General features: G+C 40.1%; 1 protein-coding gene across 1 annotated transcript; it reads right to left on the reverse strand.

Annotated features, from left to right (window-relative positions):
- Window positions 1–15403: 15403 nt before the first annotated feature.
- LOC133900740 (probable WRKY transcription factor 14) lies at window positions 15404–19497 on the reverse strand. The gene is made up of 3 exons (XM_062341968.1): window positions 19298–19497; window positions 19100–19204; window positions 15404–16215 (listed from the first exon to the last, which is right to left on the reverse strand). The coding sequence occupies exons 1-3, from the start codon at window positions 19372–19374 to the stop codon at window positions 15726–15728; spliced, it is 672 nt and encodes a 223-aa protein (XP_062197952.1). The 5' UTR covers window positions 19375–19497; the 3' UTR covers window positions 15404–15725.
- Between the last annotated feature and the right edge of the window lie 5999 nt (window positions 19498–25496).

Consider the following 25496-nt stretch of genomic DNA (forward strand, 5'->3'; position numbering starts at 1 on the left):
CTTTTCAGTTTGTGAAGAATGTAGCTGATCACCATTTTTGGAGTGACTTTCAAACAGATTTTTATGAAACGGTGATCCTTACAAAGAAGAAGCCAATCACTCCTATGCAATGAATTGATTGGGATTACATGGCTAACAAAAATGATCCAACTTTCAATGAAGTGATTTCAACTTGTGACCACAAAAGAATCAAGTCCATCTTGGGTCTACTGAGAGTTGATTTTCAATATGGATCTTAGTCTTTTGAGTGTTACGGATGTCAAAACCAAAAACATGAGTGAAAGCTCGATACGGGATCTCATACTTTTCTCCTTCGATAGTCCAAAACATGGATTGATCTCTTCACGGTCATACCAGAGTGTAGTGTAGAATTAAGCAATTACTTCTTCACTCTAGTCATATCTCAAGACATGGATTTTATGTATTCAGATCACGAAAGAGTAGTTCATGGCATGGTCACCGGCTTGAGGCCTTTCTATAAATGCTTGAACTCATTGTTTAGGGTCACCTTGGCTCCTAAAAGTGGAGATGCCACCGTCGTTCAAGGAATTTTAAGAAATCTCCTTGCTAGGATGTCCAATGAGGGAGCTCCCTTCAGTATGATTGATTTTATTTAGGAAGAAATTCACACAGCATCACACACTCCCAGCAGAAGCTACCCATATGCTCCCTATATCATGTTCATGATTGAGATAATCTCCCAGAAAAGCTTCTTCAAGGAATGAAGCACGAGCCTTGCAGAATGAGGTTGGTGAGCAATAGATCATCTACACCTCCACCTTCACCTTCTCCTAAAGCTCCAAGCGCTCAAAGGAAAGCTTCACAACGTATGTCTTCCTCGCATAGCTCTCCATCTTTCATAAAAAGAGCTCTCAAGGCAATTTTCAAGGTGTGCACTCACAATATCATCAAGATCAAAGAGCACAAGGATAAGACAAATCTGAGATTGAGGAAGATAGAAGAGAGGCAGAAAGCTATTTATGCAAACTTGAGGATTGAGCCTCCTTGCTCTCCACTTGCCTCAGAAGAAGTGGGTGAACCAGAAGCATTTAAAAATCCTTGGGCATGGTATGATGAAGCACAAACAGCTGCAGCCGGTACTTCTCATGTCCAAGATGATGATGATGAGGAGACAGAAGAAGAAAATATGGGAGGAGCCGAGGACATCTCTCCGGACAACAATGATGGCTCCGATGATGATGGCGATGAGGACTTCGCAGCGGATAGTGATTAGTTTCTATTCGATGCTTCTCTTTCTTTTTGGTGCTTGATGCCAAAGGGGGAGAGAATGTAAATTCTTAGGCTATTCATCTTCTCTTGTTTATCTCTTCGAGTCTTTATCTTTCCGTTGGACATGTCAGACATATGTATCTATTTGTGATGAACTATGTGTGGTGTGGTAGTTGTTAAATTCGTATTTGTAAGTTAATTAAATTTGTGCTAGTGTGATGCCATGAGATGCTTTGATGGTTGTTTCTCTCTTTCTTTTGTTTGTGATATATATTGTCATATGCATCACGTACTATCATATCCACACACTTGCACCCTACGGATTCTAAGATATAGGGGAGCTCTCACAAAATTTCTTTAAATATGTGCATTTGATCTTAAACTCCAATTTCTAATCAATGTACACATTTAGAGGGAGCTCACCATAAATCTTAAAATTCAAAACTCTTTAATTCAATTATTTCTTGTAAGCTTTAATCGTGTTGTCATTAATCATCAAAAATAGGGAGATTGAAAGTGCATCTAGACCCCTTAAGTAGGTTTTGGTTTATTAATGACAAATGATTAAGGGACTAATGGTTTGCTGAGTTTTTGAACAGGTTTTAAGTCCCTCAAAAAGAAAAGAGAAGCGGCATATAGTTACTCAATAGGTTTAAATTTATTTTATTTTGAATTTAAGTTAAGGATAACCGTACTATCAAGAGAGATGCATGTTGATAGTCTTGAAGATGTCTCAGTGCTCAAAATATCATTTTAGGACCAAAAGATGACAGACTATCACTCACGGACACCGAAAAATAGTTTTTGTTGTCTGAGCCTGGAGTCTCTAGGTGAATCCGGATACTTCGGACACTATCCAGTTGGCCGGAGCCTCCGAGTGAGACTCCGCCAGAGAGTCTCGAGTAAGCCTTGTGTGCTCAACCTGGAGTCTCCGGATTGGTCTGGATACTCTGGTGTTCTGGTTGTGGCCGAAGTCTTCGAGTGAGACTCCGCCAATGAGTCTCGTGTAAGCCTTGTGTGTTTAACCCGGAGTCTCTGGGTTAGCCCAGATACTCCGGTGTTCTGTTCGTGGCCGAAGTCTCCGAGTGAGACTCCACTAGAGAGTCTCGGGTAGGTCTTAAGTGCTTTACCCAGAGTCTCCAGGTTGGTCTGGATACTCTGGGTCCAGATGTCTCTGGACCCTCCGAAGAGGCTCCGGATAGTGTATTTTGCCTAAGTCATCGTGTGTTACTCGGAGTCTCCGGGTGAACCCGGATACTCCGGGTCAGTTCAAAATAGACTGTAACGGTTAGTTTTTTAAAGTGAGCTATATATACCCCTCACCCCCTTTGTTGGGGTGCTGCTGAACTAACTCGTGGACATATACTTCCAAAGCCATTCAATAACCCTCCTAACTCCGCTAGAGCTCAGATTTGTGCAAGATTTGGATATTAGGTTTTGGAAAGTGAGTTTGAGTACTAGAAAGCACAAATTCTACTCTTGAGCACTTGAGGTCATCAACGAGCTTTTGATTCACATTCTTTTCTCTTGGAGATGTGAGCTCCTAGACGGTAAGGCATCACCCGGAGAGCACCCAAATTTGTGGAGTGTCCCGGGGAAGTTTGTGTTACCCTCGTTGATTTGAGTAAGAACCCTCGCTGATCTTTGTGGTCGCTTGGGAGAGGAAAGGGTTGGAAAAGACCCGGCTCTTTGTGAGATCCTAAACGGAGACGTAGGCACCTCTTTGTGAAGTGGTCGAACTTCGGGAACAAATTCTTGTCCATTTCATTTTGTTGCACATTAACTTGCTTTAGTTAACATTTGGGGATTTTTCCAATCTACTTGTTAGTGTGCTTGTGACTGCAGGGTGTTGGTGATAAAGTACTTAGACCTCCTTTAGAACCTGTGGTAATCCTTTGAATCACTTAGATTTACTTAACAGTTCTTTAGTTTTGTTTTTCTGTATAATCTGGACTATTCGGATAAGGCCAAAATATCCAGGTTCTGTATAACACGGAGTCTACGGATTAACCCGGAGTATCCGGATCCAGTTATCCGATGTTAAGTTTTTAAATTGCAGGAATCACCTATTCACCCCCTCCCCCCTCTAGGCGATATCTCGTACATTTCAATTGGTAATAATTCGGTCAAATCTAAACATGTTTCTACTGCTGTCCAAGTTGATTAAAAGACCAATGATCATGAAGCAAGCAGTAGCAAGCCGGTTTCTAAGTACCTACAGCTGAGGTTCTGTCCCTCGGGCTTATCTCACACAAAGAAGAGAAGATTGCAATGGCTGCATAAGCAAGAATTGATAGAGCAACAAGTTAAGAAGTTATGGGATGGTACTTTCAATGAGGTTAAACCAATGAACCCATGAAGCAAATATGGAAACCAAAGCTATATGACAAAACATCTCCTACAACCGTCCTTTCGCCGACAACAATGCTAGAGCCTATACAAGGTGACAAGTAAGATGAAGAATTGCTTGATTATGGTGATTCACCGATGCATACTAATGATGTTTCACCAATCGAAGGTATGGATATCAATATGGTTTCTATGTTACCTTCGGAATTTTATGCTATGGATGAAGGTGAAGTGGTTCAATTGAACTTAGAGCCAAAAGAAGCTCTTTTTGAGAAGTCAAATGAGACGAATCGGCACTTGAAACCGTTATATGTAAAAGGCTATATTAATGGGAAGACAATTTCAGAAGTGCTTATTGATGGTGGGGTTGCAGTTAATTTGATATCATACTCAATTTTCAAGAAGTTTGGTAGAGATGATGATGAATTAATGAAGACTAACTTGGTGTTCAATGTATTTACAGGTGATTCTAATAAGGCTAAATGTGTTATCTCTATAGAGTTCACTATTGGACGTAAGATGTCATCCACCGTCTTTTTCGTCGTTGAGGTGCAAGGTAGTTATAGTGTTATTCTTGGACGCGATTGGATTCATGTAAATAGTTGTGTTCCATCTACCTTGTGTCAGTTTTTAGTTCAATGGGTGGATGATGATGTGGAAATAATACATGTAGATACTTCGACCTATGTTGCTTTAGCCGATGCTTCGATTGATTGGAGATATGGCGATGCTAGATGCTTATTAGAGCTTGATCTTTCAGATTATGATTTCCGTAGTGTTTCCAAGGATGGATTTGTACCCGTGGTTGTGAAGCTGGTTTGTGATAATCGGTTAAATGATGTAGTGTATCAATGAATGTGCATAGGAATTTAGAATGGCTACAAAAGCGTATGGAACAATATCTTTCAAATAAGAATGATATTTGTTATAAAATTGAAGACTTAGATGAGTTAGATAAATTAGGTCAAGGTATTTTGTCGGCCGATCTATTAGAAGAGGTTGATATAGGTGATTGTATTCTACCAAGGCCGACATTCATAAACAAAAAAATATGAAAGCCGATTACAAGGACAAAGTAGTCGAGTTGCTCAAAGAATACATTTATTATTTTGTTGGAAGTATCATGAGTTGTGAGGGCTTGACTGAGAGTTGGTAGAGCATTGGTTGCCTATTAAAGCAGGAGTTATGCCTTATAAATAGCAACCTAGAAGGTTTAATCCTAACATGTATGATTGGATTAAAGAAGAGATAGATCGATTATTGAAAGTTGGATTTATTAGGCCATGCAGATATGCGGATTGGATTTCCAATATCGTCTCGGTTGAGAAGAAGAGTATCGGTAAGTTGCGAGTTTGCGTTGATTTTAGAGATTTGAATAAAACTACTCCTAAAGATGAGTATCATATGCTTATAACTGACATGTTGATTAATGATGCTTCGGGACATAGAATAATTAGTTTTTTTTGATGGTAATGCTGTTTATAATCAAATTTTTATGGTCGAGGAAGATATGTCTAAAATAACTTTCCATTGTCCTGGTTTTGTTGGTTTATTTGAGTGGGTGGTTATGATATTTGGGTTAAAAATACTGGTGCTACTTACCAAAGGGATATGAATTTGATTTTTCATGATTAGCTTGGTGTCATATTAGAGGTATATATAGATGACATAGTTGTTAAATCAGATGATGATGATTCTCATTTAGCCAATTTACGATTAACCTTTGAAAAGATGCGTTAGTATATTCTGAAAATGAATTCACTCAAATGTGTTTTTGGTGTGTCGGCTGGGAAGTTTTTATGTTTTATAATATGTGAGAAGGACATAGAGATAGATCTTACTAAAATAGAGGCTATACAAAAGGTTCAGGATCCTACATGTAAAAGAGATATGCAGAAATTCCTGGGTAAGGTAAATTACTTGAGAAGGTTTGTATCAAAATTGTCCAGAAAAGTTAGCATTTTTACATCTATACTTCGGTTAAAGAATGATACTGAATTTACTTGAGGGGTAGAACAACAACTTGCATTTGATGAAATCAAGAGATATTTGTCTACTACTCCGGTGCTTCAGGCACCTAAAGCCAAATAGTCATTTCGGTTATACATTACTGCTGGAGAGAATGCGATTGGTGTTGTTTTGACACAAGAAATTAATGGTAAGGAGCACGCAATTACTTGAGTCAATGTTTCTTGGAAGCGGAGACGAGGTATGTCTTTATTGAAAAATTATGCTTATCGTTGTATTATGCTTGCACGAAGTTAAGGCATTACTTGCTATTTAGTACTTGTGCAGTAGCATGTCAAGCCGATGTTGTTAAATATATGTTGCAAAGGCAGATCTTAAGTTGTAGAATTGGTAAATGGGCTTATGCATTTATAGAGTATGATTTGGTTTTATGAATCTTTGGAATCTATGAAAGGCTAAATTGTAGCTAATTTTATTGTTGACCGTCAGATTGATGATAAGCATGATTTAGAAGTTAATTATATATCTATTAAACCATGGAAGCTTTATTTTGATTGTTCGGTTGCAGAGTTAGACAAGGTGTTGGTCTTGTCTTTGTTTCACCTAGAGATGCTGTTTTTGAAACATCTAGTCATATAGATTATTTTTATACTAATAATCAAACCAAATATGAAGCTCTCTTGTTAGGTTAGAAAGTTTAAGTTCCATGGGTGTGAAGAATATAGAAGCTTTTGGTGATTCGTTGCTAGTTGTGCAATAAGTTTCTGGTAATTATCAATGTTTCGACGGATCACTAAATAGCTATCTTGATAAATATCTAGACATCATTGCTGTCTTGGATAATTTTGCTATTAGTCATATGTCTAGAGATGATAATTTTAGAGCTAATGACTTAGCACAATAAATATCTGGTTATCAAGTTGATAGAGGCAAATTTTTATGATTGAAAGACCGATGCTTGAAAGTGTTAATCATTGTATAGTCGAACATGAATTCTTGGGTTTAGTTACGTCTTCTCTAGTGGGAGAAAATGTTGAAGTGGCTGAATCTAAGGATTGGAGAGGGCCTTTAATTGATTACTTAAAGGATCCAAGCAAAAATATTGGTAGAAAGATTCGGCGACGATCCTTTAAATATACATTGCTGAATGATTATCTATATCACCGGAGTGTGGATGGTTTGCTTCTCAAGTGCTTGGATTTGGATCGAGCAAGAATTGCTATGTGAGAGGTACATGAAGGCATATGTGGCACACATCAATCAACACACATGAAGTGGTTATTGAAAAGAGCTAGTTTCTATTGGCCTATTATACTTAATGATTGCTTCAGGTATTATAAAGGGTGTGAGACATGCCAAAAATTTGGTGACATTCAGTTAGTTCCTGCTGCTATGATGCATCCTATTATCAACCCTTGGCCGTTTTGAGGATGGGGCTTGGATTTCATTAGTCAAATACATCCTCCATCATCTAAAGGTTATCGTTTTATTTTGGTGGCTACTGATTATTTCACCAAATGGACTGAAGTTGTTCCTCTCAAGAACATGACATATTAGGATGTGATTGACTTTATATTAGAGCATATTGTTCATAGATTAGGCATTCCGCAAACCTTAACTACGGATCAAGGTGCTTCATTTATGTCACATCAGGTACATGGATTTGCCAAATCATTGAAAATTAAGCTTCTCAATTCATCTATATATTATACTCAGGCTAATGGTCAGGCCGAGTCTAGTAATAAGATTTTGATTAAGCTTATTAAGAAGAAGATAGAGCGAATATCCTAGAAGGTGGCATGAGGTTCTACCAGAGGCTTTATAGGCACAACATATATCTAGACATAGTGCCACTAAAGTAACGCCGTATGAACTTGTTTATGGACAAGAAGTTGCACTACTCATTGAGGTAAATCTTGGTGCTCTGAGATTGGCCAAACAGAACTTGTCGACCATGGATTATTATGATCTAATGATGGAAATGATTGATGAAGTGACAGATAAAAGGTTGAAGGCTTTGAGGGAGATCGAGATAGACAAGTTGAGGGTAGTCAAAGCTTACAACAATAAGGTAAAGGTAAAGTCATTTTAACTTGGATATCTTGTATGGAAAACTATCTTGCCTATCGGATCGAAGGACAATAAGTTTGGCAAATAGTCTCCAAGCAGGGAAGGTCCGTACAGAGTTGTAAGTATTGTCCCTAAAAATTCTTATTTGTTAGAAACCTTGCAAGGAGAGAAATTGCCTACAACTATTAACAGACGATACTTAAAGAAATTTTATCCTACTGTGTGGTAAGATACTTAAAGAAATATGGCCGATGTATTGGTTACCATCGTCCTAAGGGATATTCGTGGCCGATGTTTTGATCATCGCCCTGAGAAAAGTAGAAGGGGAGATTTTTTTTTTTGTAAGCAAGCTTCACCAAAAAATAGGATATCGGAACATCCGATTAAATATTTTTGTCTAAATTGAAGCGTCTATGTTTGAGAAAATCAGACATTCCAACTATATTGGAACTTCCGATGTGAGCATTAGAACATCCGATTAAATATTTTTAGTCCAAACCGAATGCCCTATGTTTGAAAAAAAATCAGGCATTCTAATATGATCGAAACATCCGATTGGGGCATCGGAACATCCAATCCGAGTCGAATCAGGATTTTTGGGAAGAGATCGAGTCAGATTGGAAGAGTGTTTTGATAGATTCCAACTCAAAACACGGCAAGACCAACCCACCCTATAAATATAAAGGGCCATGGCTGATTGAAGACATCCAACAACCAATCGATCAAACATAATTTACTTTATCTTTCTTTTTCTCTCTTTTTTCCCTAATTCTCTTTTCCAACCCCCATTGCTTCCCGTTCTTGATCTCGACGACCAAGGACAAGCTGCTGGCCACCGTGCTCTGATGGGTCCCTCCCGAGCGTGGGTGACAATAAAGGTCCAATGGCGTAGCATCAAGACTAGGGTTTCCTAGGCACTACCCAATACACAGAGCAGAACATCCCAATCGTTAGATTGGAACATCCGATCCTGACAGGAAGTTCCGGTCTAGTTTTGCACACGAGGTTCTTAGTGACATGTGGTATCTTTACGCGTCAACACCTAGTAATGGAAGATGGTTGTTACTACCGGTGCTACTGCTGTTGTTTTTCTTAGCAGCAGGAGTCAGAGATGTTGCCGCATGCATGCTCCACCCGAACTGATCATGGAGCAATCTGATTGCTACAGTATGCCAAATTGCAGTTCAACATGCAAATTTCAGAAACAAACATGCGGCAGGATCCAAAAACAACTTACCATAAACTACTTGTATATATCACAGTAACCATCGATAGATGCACCCTGAGATTAACATTGTTTTTTAGATAAAGAAAGCTTTTATTGAACTCAGACAATTACATTAAGTTGATACAATTGAACTGAGAACACTTCCGGCCTCTGCATAACCAAGATGCACACAGTCCAAAAAGAAAAGAAAAAACATAAAAGAAGATTACAGTGGTGGAAACAGGAGATGCTAAGGCACTCCGATCCTCTGACTAAGTCGCGACCCATAGACCTGGTTAAAACACTCCCTGACCACCCTCTCCAAATGCTGACACGCCACTGTAACTATATCCCACGAATCCGGCTTATGTAATATAGCCCAGGTACAGAGCCAGTGAGTACAAAGGTAGATAAGCTACAAAGGAGATGAAATATTACTTTTATCAAACACCATATCGTTCCTGCATAGCCAAAGCGACCAGCAAGTAGCGGCCGCCCCCAACAAGACTTTCTGTTTCAATTCTCTCCTACTACCCCGTAACCAAGTACCGAACATATGTGATACACTACGAGGCTGGTAGAGTCCCGAGGCCACTTTTATGATAGCCCACATGGCGTAGGCAAAATGGCATTCAAAGAAAAGATGTTTAATTGTCTCTTCATGGTGACAAAAACAATATTTCGTACTCCCTTGCTAATTGCGCTTAGCTAGGTTATCCTTTGTTAACACTATACCTTAGCGTAGGTACCAAAGGAAGATTCTGACTTTGAGGGGCACCTTCAGTTTCCAAATGCGTTTATTAAGATTGGGAACATCACTATGTACTAAGGCAAGATAGTGAGATTTCCCCGAGAACTGCCTATTCAAGGTTAAGTTCCAATGGAACTCATCTTGCTCCTAATTAAGTACAATATTAGCAATTTGAGGACGCAAAGTACCACACAATTAATTTTGGCTCAATAAGATCCCTTCTAAAAGAAACATTTGGAGGGAAAGTTCGAAGGACTTCTGCTACTGTATCCTGTTTGTTCCTTACTATATTGTAAAGACATGGATACTCTTCTCGCAGAGATATATTTCCCAACCAGTGATCTTCCTAAAAATGGATTTGGGTACCATCTTTGATAGTGAAAGTTCCAAAGCATAGAAAATCTCTCTTCATCTTGATAAGGATAGCCCAGAAGTGGAAATCTCCAGCTTTTCACTAGACCTATGATAAGGGTTTAGAACCTAGGTACTTATTGCGAATCAGCTGTTGCCACATTCCATCAGATGTGAGCAACTTAGAAAGCCATTTGCTGAGTAAGGCAATTGTTATACCCAGTTTTAACGGACAAAACCAAGTACATCTTATGTGTGTCCAAGAAGTTTAACACACATAATGACATCATAGGTGAAGTAACAAAAGCAATACTTTAACTTACAACCGTTTAACTCTTACACAAAGACTTCACCTAAATAACTCTACTAACCAATCTATAGCTACTAAATGACGGCAGCAGAATGAAAGCATCGGTAACCACAGTAACTCCACAGACACCGACTGGGAACACACTCCTAGTACACCATGTCATCATCTTGAAAGTCTTGGAAGTCTTCACTGAGCAACATATGTATTGGGGGGGGGGAGATAGTAAGGGTTCAGCACTTGGAGTACTCAACAAGTGTAGAAAAGATAATGATATATAGGCTTACAGTAAGAATATGCTAACATATGGTATATTTGCGTAAATAGAAGTAATGAAAATAGTAATATAATTCAAAAACATTAAACAATTATTAAGTGAATATAACCCAACAACTGGACATTACCCAAGGCTAACCACCTTACAAAGCATAACCATTCAACCATCACCCGTATCATCAACCTATAGCCAAACTTTTACCATGACCAACTACTCATGTGAGGATCCAAGTCTCCTATAACTGTGGGCATAGCTGTTATAACAGTTTTACACTCTGCAGAGGTTGTCCAACTTTTAGCCACGAGTCGTGATACCCATGTTGCCATGTTTGCAAAGACACTTAACATACGTCAATGATGTGCCTCTAGGAGAATCATTATGAAGCATGAGGCATCAATTAGGTCCTGATACTCCAACGAATATCAACCAGGTGTCTAATCGATATGATAAGCCCTTACCCATACCGGCCTCGTATTTAGTACGGTATTTCTTGGGTTGTCACTCTACGAACCGGTCCTTATATGTGATACTTAAACAAAGACCATCCAACAGGAAAATAATCAACAAAACCTAACACCTTTTCTTGGAACGTATCCACAAGGCCACCACATGAATCACCATTATCAAACCAACTCCTTGCCCAAGTCCTAGGGTTCCATGTTACTAAAACAAGTTCATCATTACCATTGCATATGTCCACTAAATATGTATATGACACTTCTCCAATATTTTTGACAGCATGACTAAGCACTTCTACCCACAAAAGACACCTAACCATAAACCACTTAGGCTTCAAGGGATCATAAGGGAAGACTAGGTAAACCCTAACATACTTGACTACCCGTCAGATTAACAGACACTACATGCAATTTGTAAAACAAAACATTTTAAAAATATAGGTTTGTTGGGGGATGATCTCCCGTACCCCTTTGGATGGCAAGTCGAAGTCCGCCGGCGGTTGAGCACTGATAAATATTTCAGTTGTGTTTCAGGAAGTGCAGGCGAAAGCTCTGGCGAGCCTTTGGTCGGGGGCCAAAGGTCGATCCGCGACGCCATCTGCCAGCATAGGCGAAGGCTCTAGCGGGCCTTCGGTCAGAGGCTGAAGGTCGATCCACGATGACATCTGCCAGCAAAGGAGAAGGCTTTGGCATGCCTTCAGTTGGAGGCTGAAGGTCGACCCGCAGCGCCGGGGGTCAGGATAGGGGAAGATCCTAGTGAACCTTTGGGTGGAGACCGAAGGGTGACCCGCGGTGCAGCGCTAGGACTAGCTGAAGGTGCCTGGAGGGCGTCGAAGCCCACGTCTCTCAGGGTATAGTTGTAATTATGCAGATGTACTTGATGGTACCATAATGCCCCCGAATGCCGGGAATGTGGCAGTTGAGAGGGTGAAACTATAAATCCTAGCGTGGAGTGGTTGAGTATGGGCTATAAATAGGGTAGTACTGTAACTGAGGTGCCAGAGGAATTAAGATTATTTCACCCTCTAAACATGTCTCACACTCTGAAGCCTTCGGCTTCTCCTCCAGGCAAAGGCCTTCCTTTTCTGGGGACTTAGGTTCCAACAAGGTTCAAGATGATCAAGAAGTACACTTTTCTTCTCCTTGCTGTTGCTCAGTGAACTCTAGCTCTTGATCTTGATGCTCTCAAACTGATCTGGGGTGTTGATGTCTAATCGCACGATTACCGGCAAAGCACATAAACAAAACACACTAAGAACAGTACATAAAATAAAAAAACAATAAAACAAAACCTATCTAGAAAGATAGAGCTCTGAAAAACAAATCCAACGGCACAAGAATCGCTAAAAAAGGAGATACGACGAAAAAGATATGCTAAAAACAAGTTTATGGTCTAAACTGCAGAAAGACAGGGGCTTAATTGAAAAATTACATTAATTCTGGAATTATTAGATTTATTTTTATTAGAATACCTTGATTTGCTGACTGGGCAAGACACGTCAACACTACTGCTGATGTGGCAGCTGAGGTGGCAAGGTGACGTGGCAAAGGAGCTGACTTGGATTAAGAGGGACATGTGTTGGCTTGTGATTGGCTAATAAAGGGATATTTCTAGATCTAACCGTGGCCACTGGTTTTGGATCTGATGATCCAGAAGAGATCAGGCGGCTGGAGGGGGTAAGCATGACGGCTTAGGGGCGGCGACTGGCATGGCGCGGCGGTGATCTCTTCGGAGGACGGCGCGAACCTCGTCGTCAGCTGCGGAACAAGACAATGAGCAGCAGTACACAACTAGAAGCTAATGGCGAATCAATCTGGATGCTTACCAAGCACGATGAGGCACAAGAAGGTGGTCGGCGATGGGAGAGGCGGCGAAGCGGCTCGGATCTTCGTTGATGCCGGTGCTCCGATGGTCAAACGGTGACGGCGAGGGCAACACGAGCTTCAGCGGAGGCAGGCAGTCCTTCCGGTGGTCTCGGACGGCGCTGGATGGCCCTAGAGCTGCACAGTGGCGAGCTTCACCAAGGTGGCTCTAATGGCGACGACAGTACTTAGATCTCGACGAGATGCGCTAGAACCGGCTGATTGGCTTGGGGAAAACCTAAAGGGGTCACGGGCATATATGGGCGGCCAGGGGGTCTCGGGAAGGGCCGGGACTCCTTGTGGCGGCGCTGTCCAAATCGGACTGGGCGGCGACAGCAGTCTTCGGGTCGGAGATGACTCCGACAGGTGGGGTCCACTGGCAGCAGCACAGGCGAAGGCGACATGGCGCAGGCCGCGTTCGGTTGTGGTAGGCGCACGCGAGCGGCAAGCACGGTGCAACGCTGGGCCGAAGGCGCTAGGAGCGGCCTAGGTGGAAGAACGGAGGGGTGGAGGTGAGGGAAAACCGGACCGGGGTTAGGATGAGGAGGGCCAGGCTAGTTTAGAGTTTTAGATCTTCTCTTATGTTTTCTATTTCCAAATTTATTTTTTTCCATCTATGCTTCTCCAACTCAAACTAAAGCAAGGCAAATCAAACCAAGCCAAATAAATCCTAAAATGCCTATTTTAGCATGAATGCACTGCAAACAATTATAACCTATGTCAAATTTGGATTTGGTTTTAGAAAATAGGTTTTATCCTATTCAGTTGTCTTTCAGTAGTACTCTTCTTTCTTCGGTAGAATGTATAAACCACTGATGAAATTTTCTATATCTTGGATGTCTAAAAATTATACTAACTTGGATCAGTAGTTATTTAGTAGTCCTCTATTTTCTTCAGTAATAATTCCAAGTCCTTCAATAATCCTTTTGTAGTACTTGTTTTTTTCTTTAGTATTTTTCCATTCCTTCAATAGTTCCAAATCCTAACAAATTCTACTAACTTGGATTCAATAATCCTTCACTAGTCCTCCTTTCCTATTTAGTAATCTATTACTGACATATTTTACCACGATTTGGAAGTTTAAAAGATAATACTTTCAGTAGTTCATCCATTCTTTCAATGTTCATGGTTCATAGTTCAGTTGGTCATCCTTTCTTGGTTCAGTAGTCACTTCCATGTCATAGCAATATTCAACACTTGCTGAGTAATATTGTGTCAGTGGTTCTACTTTTCAAGGATTCAGTAATAAAATTATGCCAGTAATTCTATTTTGAAGGATTCAATGGTAAAATTATGTTAGTAGTTCTACTTTCATGGATTCAATGGTAAAATTGTGTCCATAGTTCTACTTCAAGGATTTAGTGGTAAAATTATGTCAATAGTTCTACTTTCAAGGATTCAGCAATCGTCAGTAACTTCAAATCATAGGAAACACAACGAACACCCAATAGGAGAGTTATGATCATTTAAAGTGACCAAAGTAGCTTGTACAACAAACCAACTACTCCATTCAGTCCAAAATAAGTGTTATTTTGGGTTATGTGCAGTCAACTCTTTTAAACTTTAGCTACAAATTATTTTTTATGTATTGAGTTTAGATACTTGAAAATGACATGAATAGATTTATTTCGAAAAATACTTTCACAATACTATACTTTTACTATATTTTATCAATATATTATAATAAAAATAGTGATTAAAGTTGTATTTTAAAGAGATCATGTCAATATTCAAAATAATACTTATTTTGGACGAGGAGTAGCTTTTGCCATTCTGATGTGGGCACACATGCACGTTAGATCATCTCTAACCATATTCCCTTTATTTCGTTTCTTTCCCGATTCTTTTCCCTATTCCTATTCCCTTTATTTTCTCTCATCTCCAACAGCTTCGTTTCGAGGGGAATTGTGAAGGAAAAGGAGAGAGAATCCCGTCTTGAAGAAAATAATCCTGAGAATCCCTTCGTAACAGGAACCGTAAAGAAAAACCGTTGGAACGCTGAAGGAAACGAAAATCCCTTCATAACAAGAATTTTGCCCACAAAAGGAATCCCTTGAAGTGGTCTTAAACTACCTCCGCGCGTGCTTCACTCATGAGCTTAGGTCACACAACGACAAATTTTGCCCACCTTACGGACCTACGATGTGTAGCGCGACTAGGCGCCCGAGATAAACTTTCCCGAATCGGAAACCTATCTTTAGCCCAATGTCCACAACAACTCTCCAAGGCCTACTTACCTGCGGCAACCACGTCTCCAGCCCAATCCTAGGGTTTACGTGAAGGAAGAGGCAGGCCCAACAGCACAGCCTGCATTTCGGCCCCAACAACTCTCAAACCCCTATGAGTCAAATCCAGACATCAGATTAAGAAGGTTCATTCATGTACCCCTCATTCCACTCCAACACCAAACATAAACTGACCTGTGCTCTTTTAAGCACAGTCATTCCACTCTAACAACCAATCTGTTTCCAAATCTGTAGACATCTAAAAGGGGGGAAACAAGATAGCAGAGTCTCTGCAACCTTCAGTACTTCAGTAGCAGCAGAAATCTGCTGCAAGGATTTTTGAGACATATGTAAACGTCCCTCATATATATAATCAGTAAACAAACAAACGGTGCTACCTCGATAACATCTTTTGGTATCATGTGCTAGATAGAGAAAAAAACTTCATCACATTCTTCACATCATCCAAGTACAAAAATGTGGCTTGGATCCGAATATGAAGAATGAACAAGGCAGTAATATCTCTATGGGGATCAGTAGGTTGGGTCCCTGTGGTTCAGGCCTGGGAAAGCAATACCGCCTCCAGCTCCAAATACAAACTCCACTTGGAACTCGAAACAGGCACCAAGCGCCTCCCCAGCATATGTACTTCTTCCACCTCGAATATCATCACAAGAAATGGAAGTACTCGATGCATCTGGACTGACCGATCCGTAGCAAAGTCCTCGGCAGAGCACCCGTGCTGCTGGACGAAGTGCTTGCTCCTGAAAATTCGTCAGCCTCCATTTTAACCGGACCGTTACTTGTAGGAGATAATGCACCTGTCCACTGGAACTGGCGAGCATAGGCATTCCTGTCAGGCCGTTGGTTGGCTCTGTAAGAATGTATGCTTGTTGACGGTGGTGTAGCCGAGGATGTCAGGAATGTAGGCTGCTCACTGCTGGTGTGCGGGCTGAAGCAGATTGACACCACCTTCTTCGAAGATGACTGCGCAGCAATATCTCTACTCGTGCTTCCGGTTGGATTTGAGATGGTGCTGCAGGTGTGATGGTTGAAATAAGTGACAGAGAACAATGGCGGATCGCTGGTGTCCTTCTGTTGGACTTGCTTTGTGGCGGGGCACTTCATCTCGTTCTTGTAGGTGCATCTGTAGTAGAACCTGAAAATAGAATGATATTGTTATGAACTCAAAAATTCACTTCAAAAGTAAAGAGAAGGATTGTTCGACAAAATACTTTTAACAAAAAGCTTGTTGGAAGCTTTGTGGATTACAAGCATACAACAGTCACAATTAAGAGCAAACATACTTTATCCCATTCAAACAGAATAACCCATACATGTTGCAGGTGTTTCTAAACCACAGAAATGATGATGGGAGTGTATTTCAAGAAAAAAAATTTACCATAAGGTTAAATCCTTACTGTGCAGTAGCCAGAATACCACTCAACACTTTTTTGTTTTGTTTTTTAAGATCAGTATATGCATGTCTTCCAGCAATGAAATTAGCAAGAGGAAACCACAGGTGACTACCGTCTACCAGTATTAGAAAATTTCCCAGATTTTCATTTGCTAGTAGGATGTTTTAAGACATAATTAACCCACCTACAGTTAGTGAATAAAGCTGAAGCTGCCCTATTAAAGTTCCTTTTGGACAATCTAAATATTTTTATAGAAAAGATTACTATAGTTGCATTTAGGAGAAAACACATTGGTTTACAATAATGACAATAATCAGGTTAACTCCTTACTATCCAAAATACTTTGTACCGTTTTTTTTTTTGTTTTCAAGATTAGTACGTGCATGTCTTCCATTAATGATATTAGCAAGAGGACACCACAAGGTGACAGCAAGGGACTTTGTGTTGCTCTGCTTACTACTAGTATCAAAAAGAAGTTTCTCAAAATATCACTAATTTGCTATTTGAATTTTAGAACTTAATTAACCCACCTACAGCTAGTGAGTCAGTAAAGCCGACATGGTCCTATTGAAGTTCCATTTGGAAGGTTGAACAACATCTTTTAAAGGCTTCCAAACACTTTTAGTCTACCAACTTATCTTATTCACCTTAACAATTCTGGAACTGGACTTCGCATTAAGATGCATATGTCAAGGATCTACTTCCCTTGAACTCAGCAAGGGGTAAATGTTTGGAAATGAAGACCAATCATGTATTTTCCCCTTCGATCAGCATTCAGTCTACCTAAATTAGGTGGAACAGCATCAATAAACACTGCAAACAAGCCTACCCACCCGAGTTCGATCCCAAGAATCGACACTCGGGTGTCACACCGGGGTATTTCCCCAGTAGCACCCAGAATTAGTCCGGGTTAAGCTAGGGTAAACACACGCGTGTGCGTTCAGTGGTACTGCGCGTTCCTGCACATTGGAGGTCTCGTGCCTCCCAATCCCTTCTATAGCGTGTGTATGGACATGCACGCGTGTGGTGTGAGTGTGGAGTGTGTGTAGTGTGGGTCCTCGTTGTAGCCTCTCAAAAAAAAGCATCAATAAACACTTTTGAGACCTCTTCATCTACTGCATCCACTGCCTTTTAGAAAAGAAACATTAACTCCCATCTATTAACATGATCTTGATGGGCTAGCAAGATATATGGGGGTCTGCATCCGAGCCTTAGCTCGGCTGGCAGTGACGAAGGGAGCAAGGAGCTCCCCTCCCGAGCCACCCGCGTTCGAGCCACAAGGGCTGCGCGGGATGCACGCCCCGTCAAAGGCTCCAAAGAAGACTCCGGGAAGGGGGCCCAGCGATCTAAAAAAAGATATATAGGGGTCTGCACTGCGTTCCAATCGCTCACAAAGAAAGTAAAAAAGGGTTAGCGGAGACTGTCGGCATGCATACTAATAGTTGAAAACTTGAGTTGGAGAGAAAGTGCGTTAAACAAATGAGGGAACTTTTAGTCTGCTAGTGAAGTATTAGATTTCAAACGAGTTGCAAATGACAGGTAATAAAGCTGGCCAACTTGCTAATTGTATATTCATACAGGAAGTAACACTCTACAAGTTTTTGTTCTGTCTTGTTGAGTTGTCAATTAAGAAAGATATTGCCGCTGTGAAGGTTATTGTCCTATAGTCGTTACATAATAAAAGTATAGAACAATTTTTAGTTGGCAGATATTTCTTTTTCTTCAGTCAATCAAGGGTATGGTGACACCTGTCCACCACCAATGCTACCAAGGAGTGGCTAGTAGGCAGTCAAGCAATTTGATATGTCCACAACAGTATTTCTTGCAAAATCCAAATACATCGACCAAGCCATCCCCTGATATAGAAACGTTAGGCGCACTAAGTGGCGATTGATTTGGGACATAAAAAATGAAAGATTTGGCTCACCAGCTGCCCAAACAAAGGCTATATTTTGACCAAAAGAAAGAGATCTATTTCTATTAGTGGGAAAGTGTAGGAAATGTGAAAAATTGTAGCTTAACTACATGGACAGGTATATTAACTTTCAGTTTCAGATCCGTTCTCCACTTAAAACGGCAGATCTAAAGTGTCCAAAGCTAGCAAGACCTTGGTGATTTGCCGTTTTTCAAGGTAACGCTGAACCTGATGAACGGGAAATCAAGAAGCACATGAGGTGCCCGACCCGTACTGCAGTGGTCATGATTTGTGCTATGAAACAAAACCACCATTACGCGCCTCATTCCAAAATCAGCAGTATAACATTACAGATAGAAAGTATATTTTAATATTCTGGAAAAGAAAGTGCGTATTATGTTTTCTTTATTTGCACGACTTGAAACCAAGATATCATGTATGTACTTAGTCAGTAATTCTTTCTATCAAAAACCGGCAGAACTCCTTTCTATGTTTCAAAGGTTTCAGGTCACCACCCTCAGTTCACCCAACTACAGGTCCTGCAAATTTACTAGGCAGTGCCTAAAATTTTCTTTAAACTGTACCATGAAAAAAGTTTTAAAAAAGGAGTTTTTGCACAAAACAAGAGATGCATGCATGGACTGAAATAAAAACATGTAATCTGGGGAAAGAATTGTATGGCGAGGGGGATGAAGCCAAGGACTATGAACCTTGGGAAGTTGGAGCTGGAGAGCTTCTTCTCGCCGTACTTCCTCCACTGGTGCCCGTCGTCGTACGGCGCATACGTATCCGCCGTCCAGATGCGTTCGTCCTTCCTGGTAATTTATTACAAAAATTAATCAAAATCGAGAAGCTAAACTTGAGGAAATTTCGCACCAGAAGTTGACGAAGCCTATGCCTATGCATACCTGATTCTTTGTTGGGTTCGGACAGCCCTGCTGGATCCGAAGTCGCTGGGATAAGGAGGAACAGAGTCGAGAGCCATGGAGAGGACGAGGAGGAGAAGCGGAGACAGGTTGAACTGAACAGGGAGGGAGGGAGGAGACGTTTCTTCGGGGATCTCGGCCTCTTCTCTGCGACTGACTGACTTTATTTATTCATAACATTAAACAACGACGGTGCAGGAGCATTCTTCAATGTTAACACGCGTCACTAACTCTGCGACTCTACGTAACGCCGCTTCAATCTGTCCTCATGCCTTTTTATATCCTCTTCGTCCTTTCTTGCGAGAGGTCATGCATTGCATCATATCTGCCTAACAAAAATAAACTTTTGTGGAATTAGGATTTTTTTTTTACCTTTTGCTAGGGGTTTTACTCACGAAAGATAATCCGGAAAAAGATGATGATAAGATAGCTAAAAGTGTTATTTTTTAGAAAAATGAAACAATTAAGTATCTCTTTTTTACGTCAATTCGCTCATTCCACTTGGCTTCATAGGCGAAGCTACTTGAAAGGGAGATGACGCAGATGTATAAAAAAAACGCAAATCACAGCTAAGCCTCAGAATTTTACCCATAACGTACCTCTCTCAACTCAAACTCCTGCACCCACTCGGTCCAATTTTGTGGGCTACACCCACTCCATTTTGCTCTAGCTTCATCACTACTTGACTCATCATCTAGTTAGCTATAAATATTAATCCACCTTAAAGTATGGCCCATACGATAGGAAGCTGGTTATAAGATCTTTGTAAATATCTAAAAGCTAATATACTAGTTAGAGTTGTAGCCTTGTACTGGTCAATATAGTGATGTAGGAATAACTTTATTCTCAATAACGCGGAACATTCATCTTCTTTGTAGATTATTTTTACATATATGTATTGGCTCCATACTTAATATGTGCTGCTTCAGGCAGAATCTCGACAAATAATGTCTATGGCATGCCGGCTACTAGAATAGTAAGTCAGGTTCTTTATCAGTCTTAGTTGGGATTCAAAACTACAAATTCAGACTTGGTAATCCCAGGGGATACCAAGTGTTGTACTACTTCTGCTTCCATCTCTTAAAGTTTTTATGTTCTCTTTTATTTTTGGTGTGTGTGCATTGTCGATAACAGAGACCAAAACGGCTTATATTGGTTATAATCATCTTGTTATAACAATATGAGTTAATAAAGTTTCTCCTTATCGGAAAATATTTGTTCTTCAGCCGGAGTTCCTTGTTTCAGTAGCTTCGGTATGCACTGAAGGAGAAGATGCACACTCAAGTCAGTATTGTCCTGTTCATGTACAAGCATATTCTGAACACTATCAACATCATTTCAGGCTAAGAGAAATATTATGGAAGCACTAAGAGAAATATGGGGCAAAATTTCCCAGTAGAATCGAGATCTAATATCTCTTTCTAGTTGTCAGTCAAAGAGTTTCAGGAATTCTATCGGTAGCAGTTATCAGTAACGGAGAGGAGCTGACGGAGTGAGGCTGGCATCAGAGAGCCCGCCACATTTGAATAACTAATGCAAACGTCAATATAAATCCATGTGCAAGAGAACAGCTCATGCTCTGGCTCTACATTTCTTTACATTTCTGTGGACTCTCAGCTTGGTCTTATATTACTTTTGAATAAAAAGAAGGTACAGCTTTATTACAAAATCTTTGGTTTGCTGGATCAATCCCACCGGCACAGGCTAGCATTGGAATCAATCGAGACCTTATAAAACTCCATCCCTTTGAAGTTTGAACAAACTTCCACCAACTAGTCTTTTTCAAAGCAGTTCCTGGAGAGAGAAACATAAAAAAAAAGAAACAAGAAAATAATCCTGTTAATGACTCCTGATTAAGTGTTAGTTAGCATGCTAATGACATTATGGCAGGAAACATATGCCTTTGGAACAGCTGTATATTGATAACGACATGATTTTATATTTCTTTTCAACTTTGCATAATGGTAAATTAAGAGCACTTGGCCAGTTGAGAGATGCTTCGCGCTCTTCGTAACTACGAAAGTCCTAAAGCAACACCGCTAGGAATGGAGCAGTGAGTGATTTTCACTTTTCAGTAGAGCACCAATCCACAATTTTCTTACTATTGTAACTTGTAAGTAGTTAATTATTGTCACTTGTCCATGGGACAATAAACTACGCTCCGTTTGAACATGACATCACTGACAAAAATTAGTGATATATTGATCTGAAAAAAGGGCTCCCCGCTTAATTGCTATTGTTTTATGCAAAAAATATATTTCCCTTTCTTTTGAAACATATAAAAGGAAAGAAGTTCTAGAAGTAAATGAACCATTCTTCTACATGGACATTTTCACAGTATATCTCTATTTCATTTCATCATCTAGCTGACTAGCTAACTTTTGTGTGCTATATATTATGCTGTCAAAGAGCCAGATCGATAGAAACCATATGGAATTTAATAACTCTGCATGATAATATTTAAGCCATCGAGACTGTGGCTATAGAAGTAGCCACATCATCTCATGCGTTATTTTGTTGCAAAATTGGGAGAGCCGGTAAACTTTCTGGTGACAAGTTCAAATAGTCAAGCTTAGCTTATTTTGTTGGACGAGATCCTATTAAATTTTAGAGGTAATTATTCTGAAGAAGATCCTTATTTGCTTCCAACACATCTGCATAACAAAAACAGCTCAACCAACCATTCTTTAATACTCGTTTATTTTCTTTTGCAAAACCTGGGTTCATTAGAGTGGGAGATAGTTAACCTGGCTTTGATCCCCGGATTCGCACAGATGCCTTCCTAAGGCAGGGGTGGTCCCTATAGTCCTTTACATAAGGACAAAGCTTTAAAATCGTTTGCAAAACTCTATATTTGTATGCAGAAGTATCAAGCCAATTTGTCGGCAAAGTTAGAAGCTCCTGAAATCCATCAAGTTTAGTAGAAAATGAAATAGTACTATGTCTGTTTCCAATTCTTGGCAGTTTTGATAAAAACATACATACCTAGGCAATTGTATTTTGGATGCGAAGTGACCAAAACATCCTCAATTAGTATTGCAAGCCCAAAAAGCAAGGTGCCAAAGTAGGGCAAATGAGTGCGATTGATAGAGATATATGATTAGGGGAAAATGTGCCTTATTTCTAAAGTGCCAAGTATTTGAGAAGAGAAACTTAATCAAAAAGAATGTCAAGTATTTGGAAACGGTGGGAGCAATAGCAATGAAAGTCTAATCTGCACTTTTGAGAAGTTACCTTTGCATCTAAATTATGGTTTGCACTAGACTGCTCTTTTGAGAAGTTTGCCCTGGAACTTGTGAGCAGCCCTTAACTGAATAATTAGAAACTAATGGAGGGAAACAAAGACAATCTAATTGATCCACTATCTGCAGGGTGATGCTGGTACAAAGTTCTTCCATGTGCAGCTGCGCTGTTTGTGTGCAAAGTGCTCTATCTTAATCCATCCATGGGAAGCATCTCGCTATGATATCGGTCATGGAAATCCTATGATGGGGGCGGTGGGATGGTTCCTGGAAGCTAAGATCACTTCAGAGGACTTAAGATAGAAATTAAACAGTACCGACTTTTTACAGCTGAAGTGTGTTGCCAAACTTTCTTTGATGATGTAAAAGTTAGTATAACAGAATAAAGCCGAAGGAAGAAATGGTTCCAGTTGGAATCAACTAAATAAGTTCCCTAGAATATCATAATGTTGGAAACATCACAATCGCTAGCTGTGTAATATTGACAGTCCTAACTTGTGCACATTAATTTTAACCCCTCTTTTTCGCAAGTGGTCTCTTGAATCTAACTCTGCTTAAGAAAAGAATTGTTCTCAAAGATGACAAACGCGGCACCTAAATAGCAATGGTTTGATATTACCACCACCCCATGTGTAGGGATCACGTGGTTGTGGGGAAAATCTTCTTAATCCAGATGATGAATCGGTTTAGCCTTCCTTGTTCACTAGTTTGTGCAAACAGCAATGGCATCTAGAAGCAACAAGAGGATGCAGATTAGGTACACGGCAGTCTTCACAAATTGGCTGCTACTAGTATTCTAATATATCCTGCAGGCTGCAGGCCAACTATATATATTATATCTGCAGACCTGTGGCTGCAATGTGCATGGTACTGAAAATAACTAATGATTCAATTGCCTCGTCGGTGAGAGAGATGGGGATGGATATTTAGCATAGAAAAAAGTTGAAGCTATGAGAAAGTATTTCAAATAAAATGTATTGAGTACATGTAGAGAAAGGATATTGCAGAGTGGTCTTATCTTTGATGAAAGTTAGCTAGCCTGTAGATGTCATACCGTATATAGTAGGACTTAGAGCAAGAAGCCAAGAAGAAGTAAAACTAGAGGTGCTTAACAAATCAAATAAGCTTGCTTTTGTGACGAATCAATCGATCAGAACTAACACAAACAAATACATGTGTACACATGAAAAATAAAGCTATATAGTAGGACTTGGAACAAGAACAAATAAAGCTAGAGGTGCCTGGCAAATCAATTCAGCTTGCGTTTTGTGATGGATCAATGGATAATAAGTAACACAAACACACATGAACGGGACGGGGAGGGCATCAACTGGACATTTGTTTGACTTGGGCCTCACCTGGGCATGGCGAAGTAGTCAGGCTGGACTGTGATGGCCCAGCTGGGAAGTTGTATAGAGTCTCAACCTGTGGCCTGATCAATTTAATTAGTCATCCCAACTCCTCTCGGAAAAGGAAAATAGTCGGCCCAACCATCACAAAAAAGAATAAATTTTCAGGCCGAGGAGATGAAGCGAGTAGCCGCGACACATCTAATTGGTAACAAACGGAAGAGCTCCGAGGACATTCTTAGTTAGATACTTAAATTCGTCCCTCATAATATTATTATATTATCTCCTAATATTATTATAGTACTCTCTATTTTTTCATCTTCAGCAACTACTCTATTTCCTACCTTCTATTACTTTTCATCTCTCTTCGGATCCACAGTCATCTTCTTTTCACCTGACCGCACATTGATGCGGCCTCCTTCGCTAGCCGTAAGTTTGTGGGCAACCATCTCCTTTCCGTATCCCTGTAGCGCTCGATACGGCTGTTACTGGAGCTATGTTACGGGCCTTCTCCAAGTCGCATTTGTCATCTCCGATGCCTGTAGTGCTTTCGATATGACTGCTGTTCGAGTTGGTCTTAGCGATTGATGTCATCCTAGCTGCATCACCCAAGCAAGACTCCCTATTCATTTGAGAATGAATAAAATAGAGTGGCGATTGAGCCTATCTACAACGATAGATCTATCACCTTGTCTAGCCCATTCACCTCGGATAGATATTGACGAGAAGGCATTGTGCTAGGCTTTTTTAGGTTTGAGTCTAAGGTTTTTTTTTTTACTTCTATAAGCTTTGGTTTTTTCAGAATTCTATTTCTAGTACAAGGATATCCAGATTTACTTCTGACTTCTCAGACTTCTATAGTAGTAAAGACTATTTTTACTTCTCAGAAACCGCAACTAAAAGTCAGTAAAAACAAGTTATTTGTTCAGCTTCTGGCGTCTGAGATGCAGGAGCAAAATAGAAACCCAAACAAAAACAGAGCCTAACTAGGTGGCTAGCCCAGATGCTTGCTTGCCACCGATAGCTCAACTCAAGCACATGTGAATTTTATACAATCTATATATGAACCAGTAATATGGCAATCTAGCTATTTTGCTTAAAAGAAAAATAGTGCAATCTATTGATCACTGTATTTTGCCATTATATCTCTTATTTGTGTCGCAGTATGAAAACATGCGCGTGCATGGTTTTTTAGTTTGGCTTATCCTAATTGTATTTTGGGCATGGATGTCACCTATAACGTCCCTCTCTTCTATGGTCATGACTCTTGACGACTCAACCTCTTAGCCTTGCATTAGGTGTGCCATTACAAACAAATTGCTCCTATTGTCAACAAAATGTTATAACTTAATTAGAATGCAACAAGCAGATAACTTAGTTTACTACTGCCATTTGCTGGATATGCATATTTATAGGCAAGCTGATGTAGTTTACAAAGTCATTGTCTTGCTTCGATCCAGTCAGGTGTTTGAGACGACGCAAACAAATTGCTAGTTCTTGCTATTGGTTATCGTGTCTTTGTTTTCATAATTTCATTGAGTCTGATGCAAGTAACTATTTCACTTATTCTACTCCCTAGAGATAGACCAA

Source organism: Phragmites australis, chromosome 19 (assembly GCF_958298935.1).
Source record: "Phragmites australis chromosome 19, lpPhrAust1.1, whole genome shotgun sequence".
In the NCBI taxonomy this organism is placed as follows: domain Eukaryota; kingdom Viridiplantae; phylum Streptophyta; class Magnoliopsida; order Poales; family Poaceae; genus Phragmites; species Phragmites australis.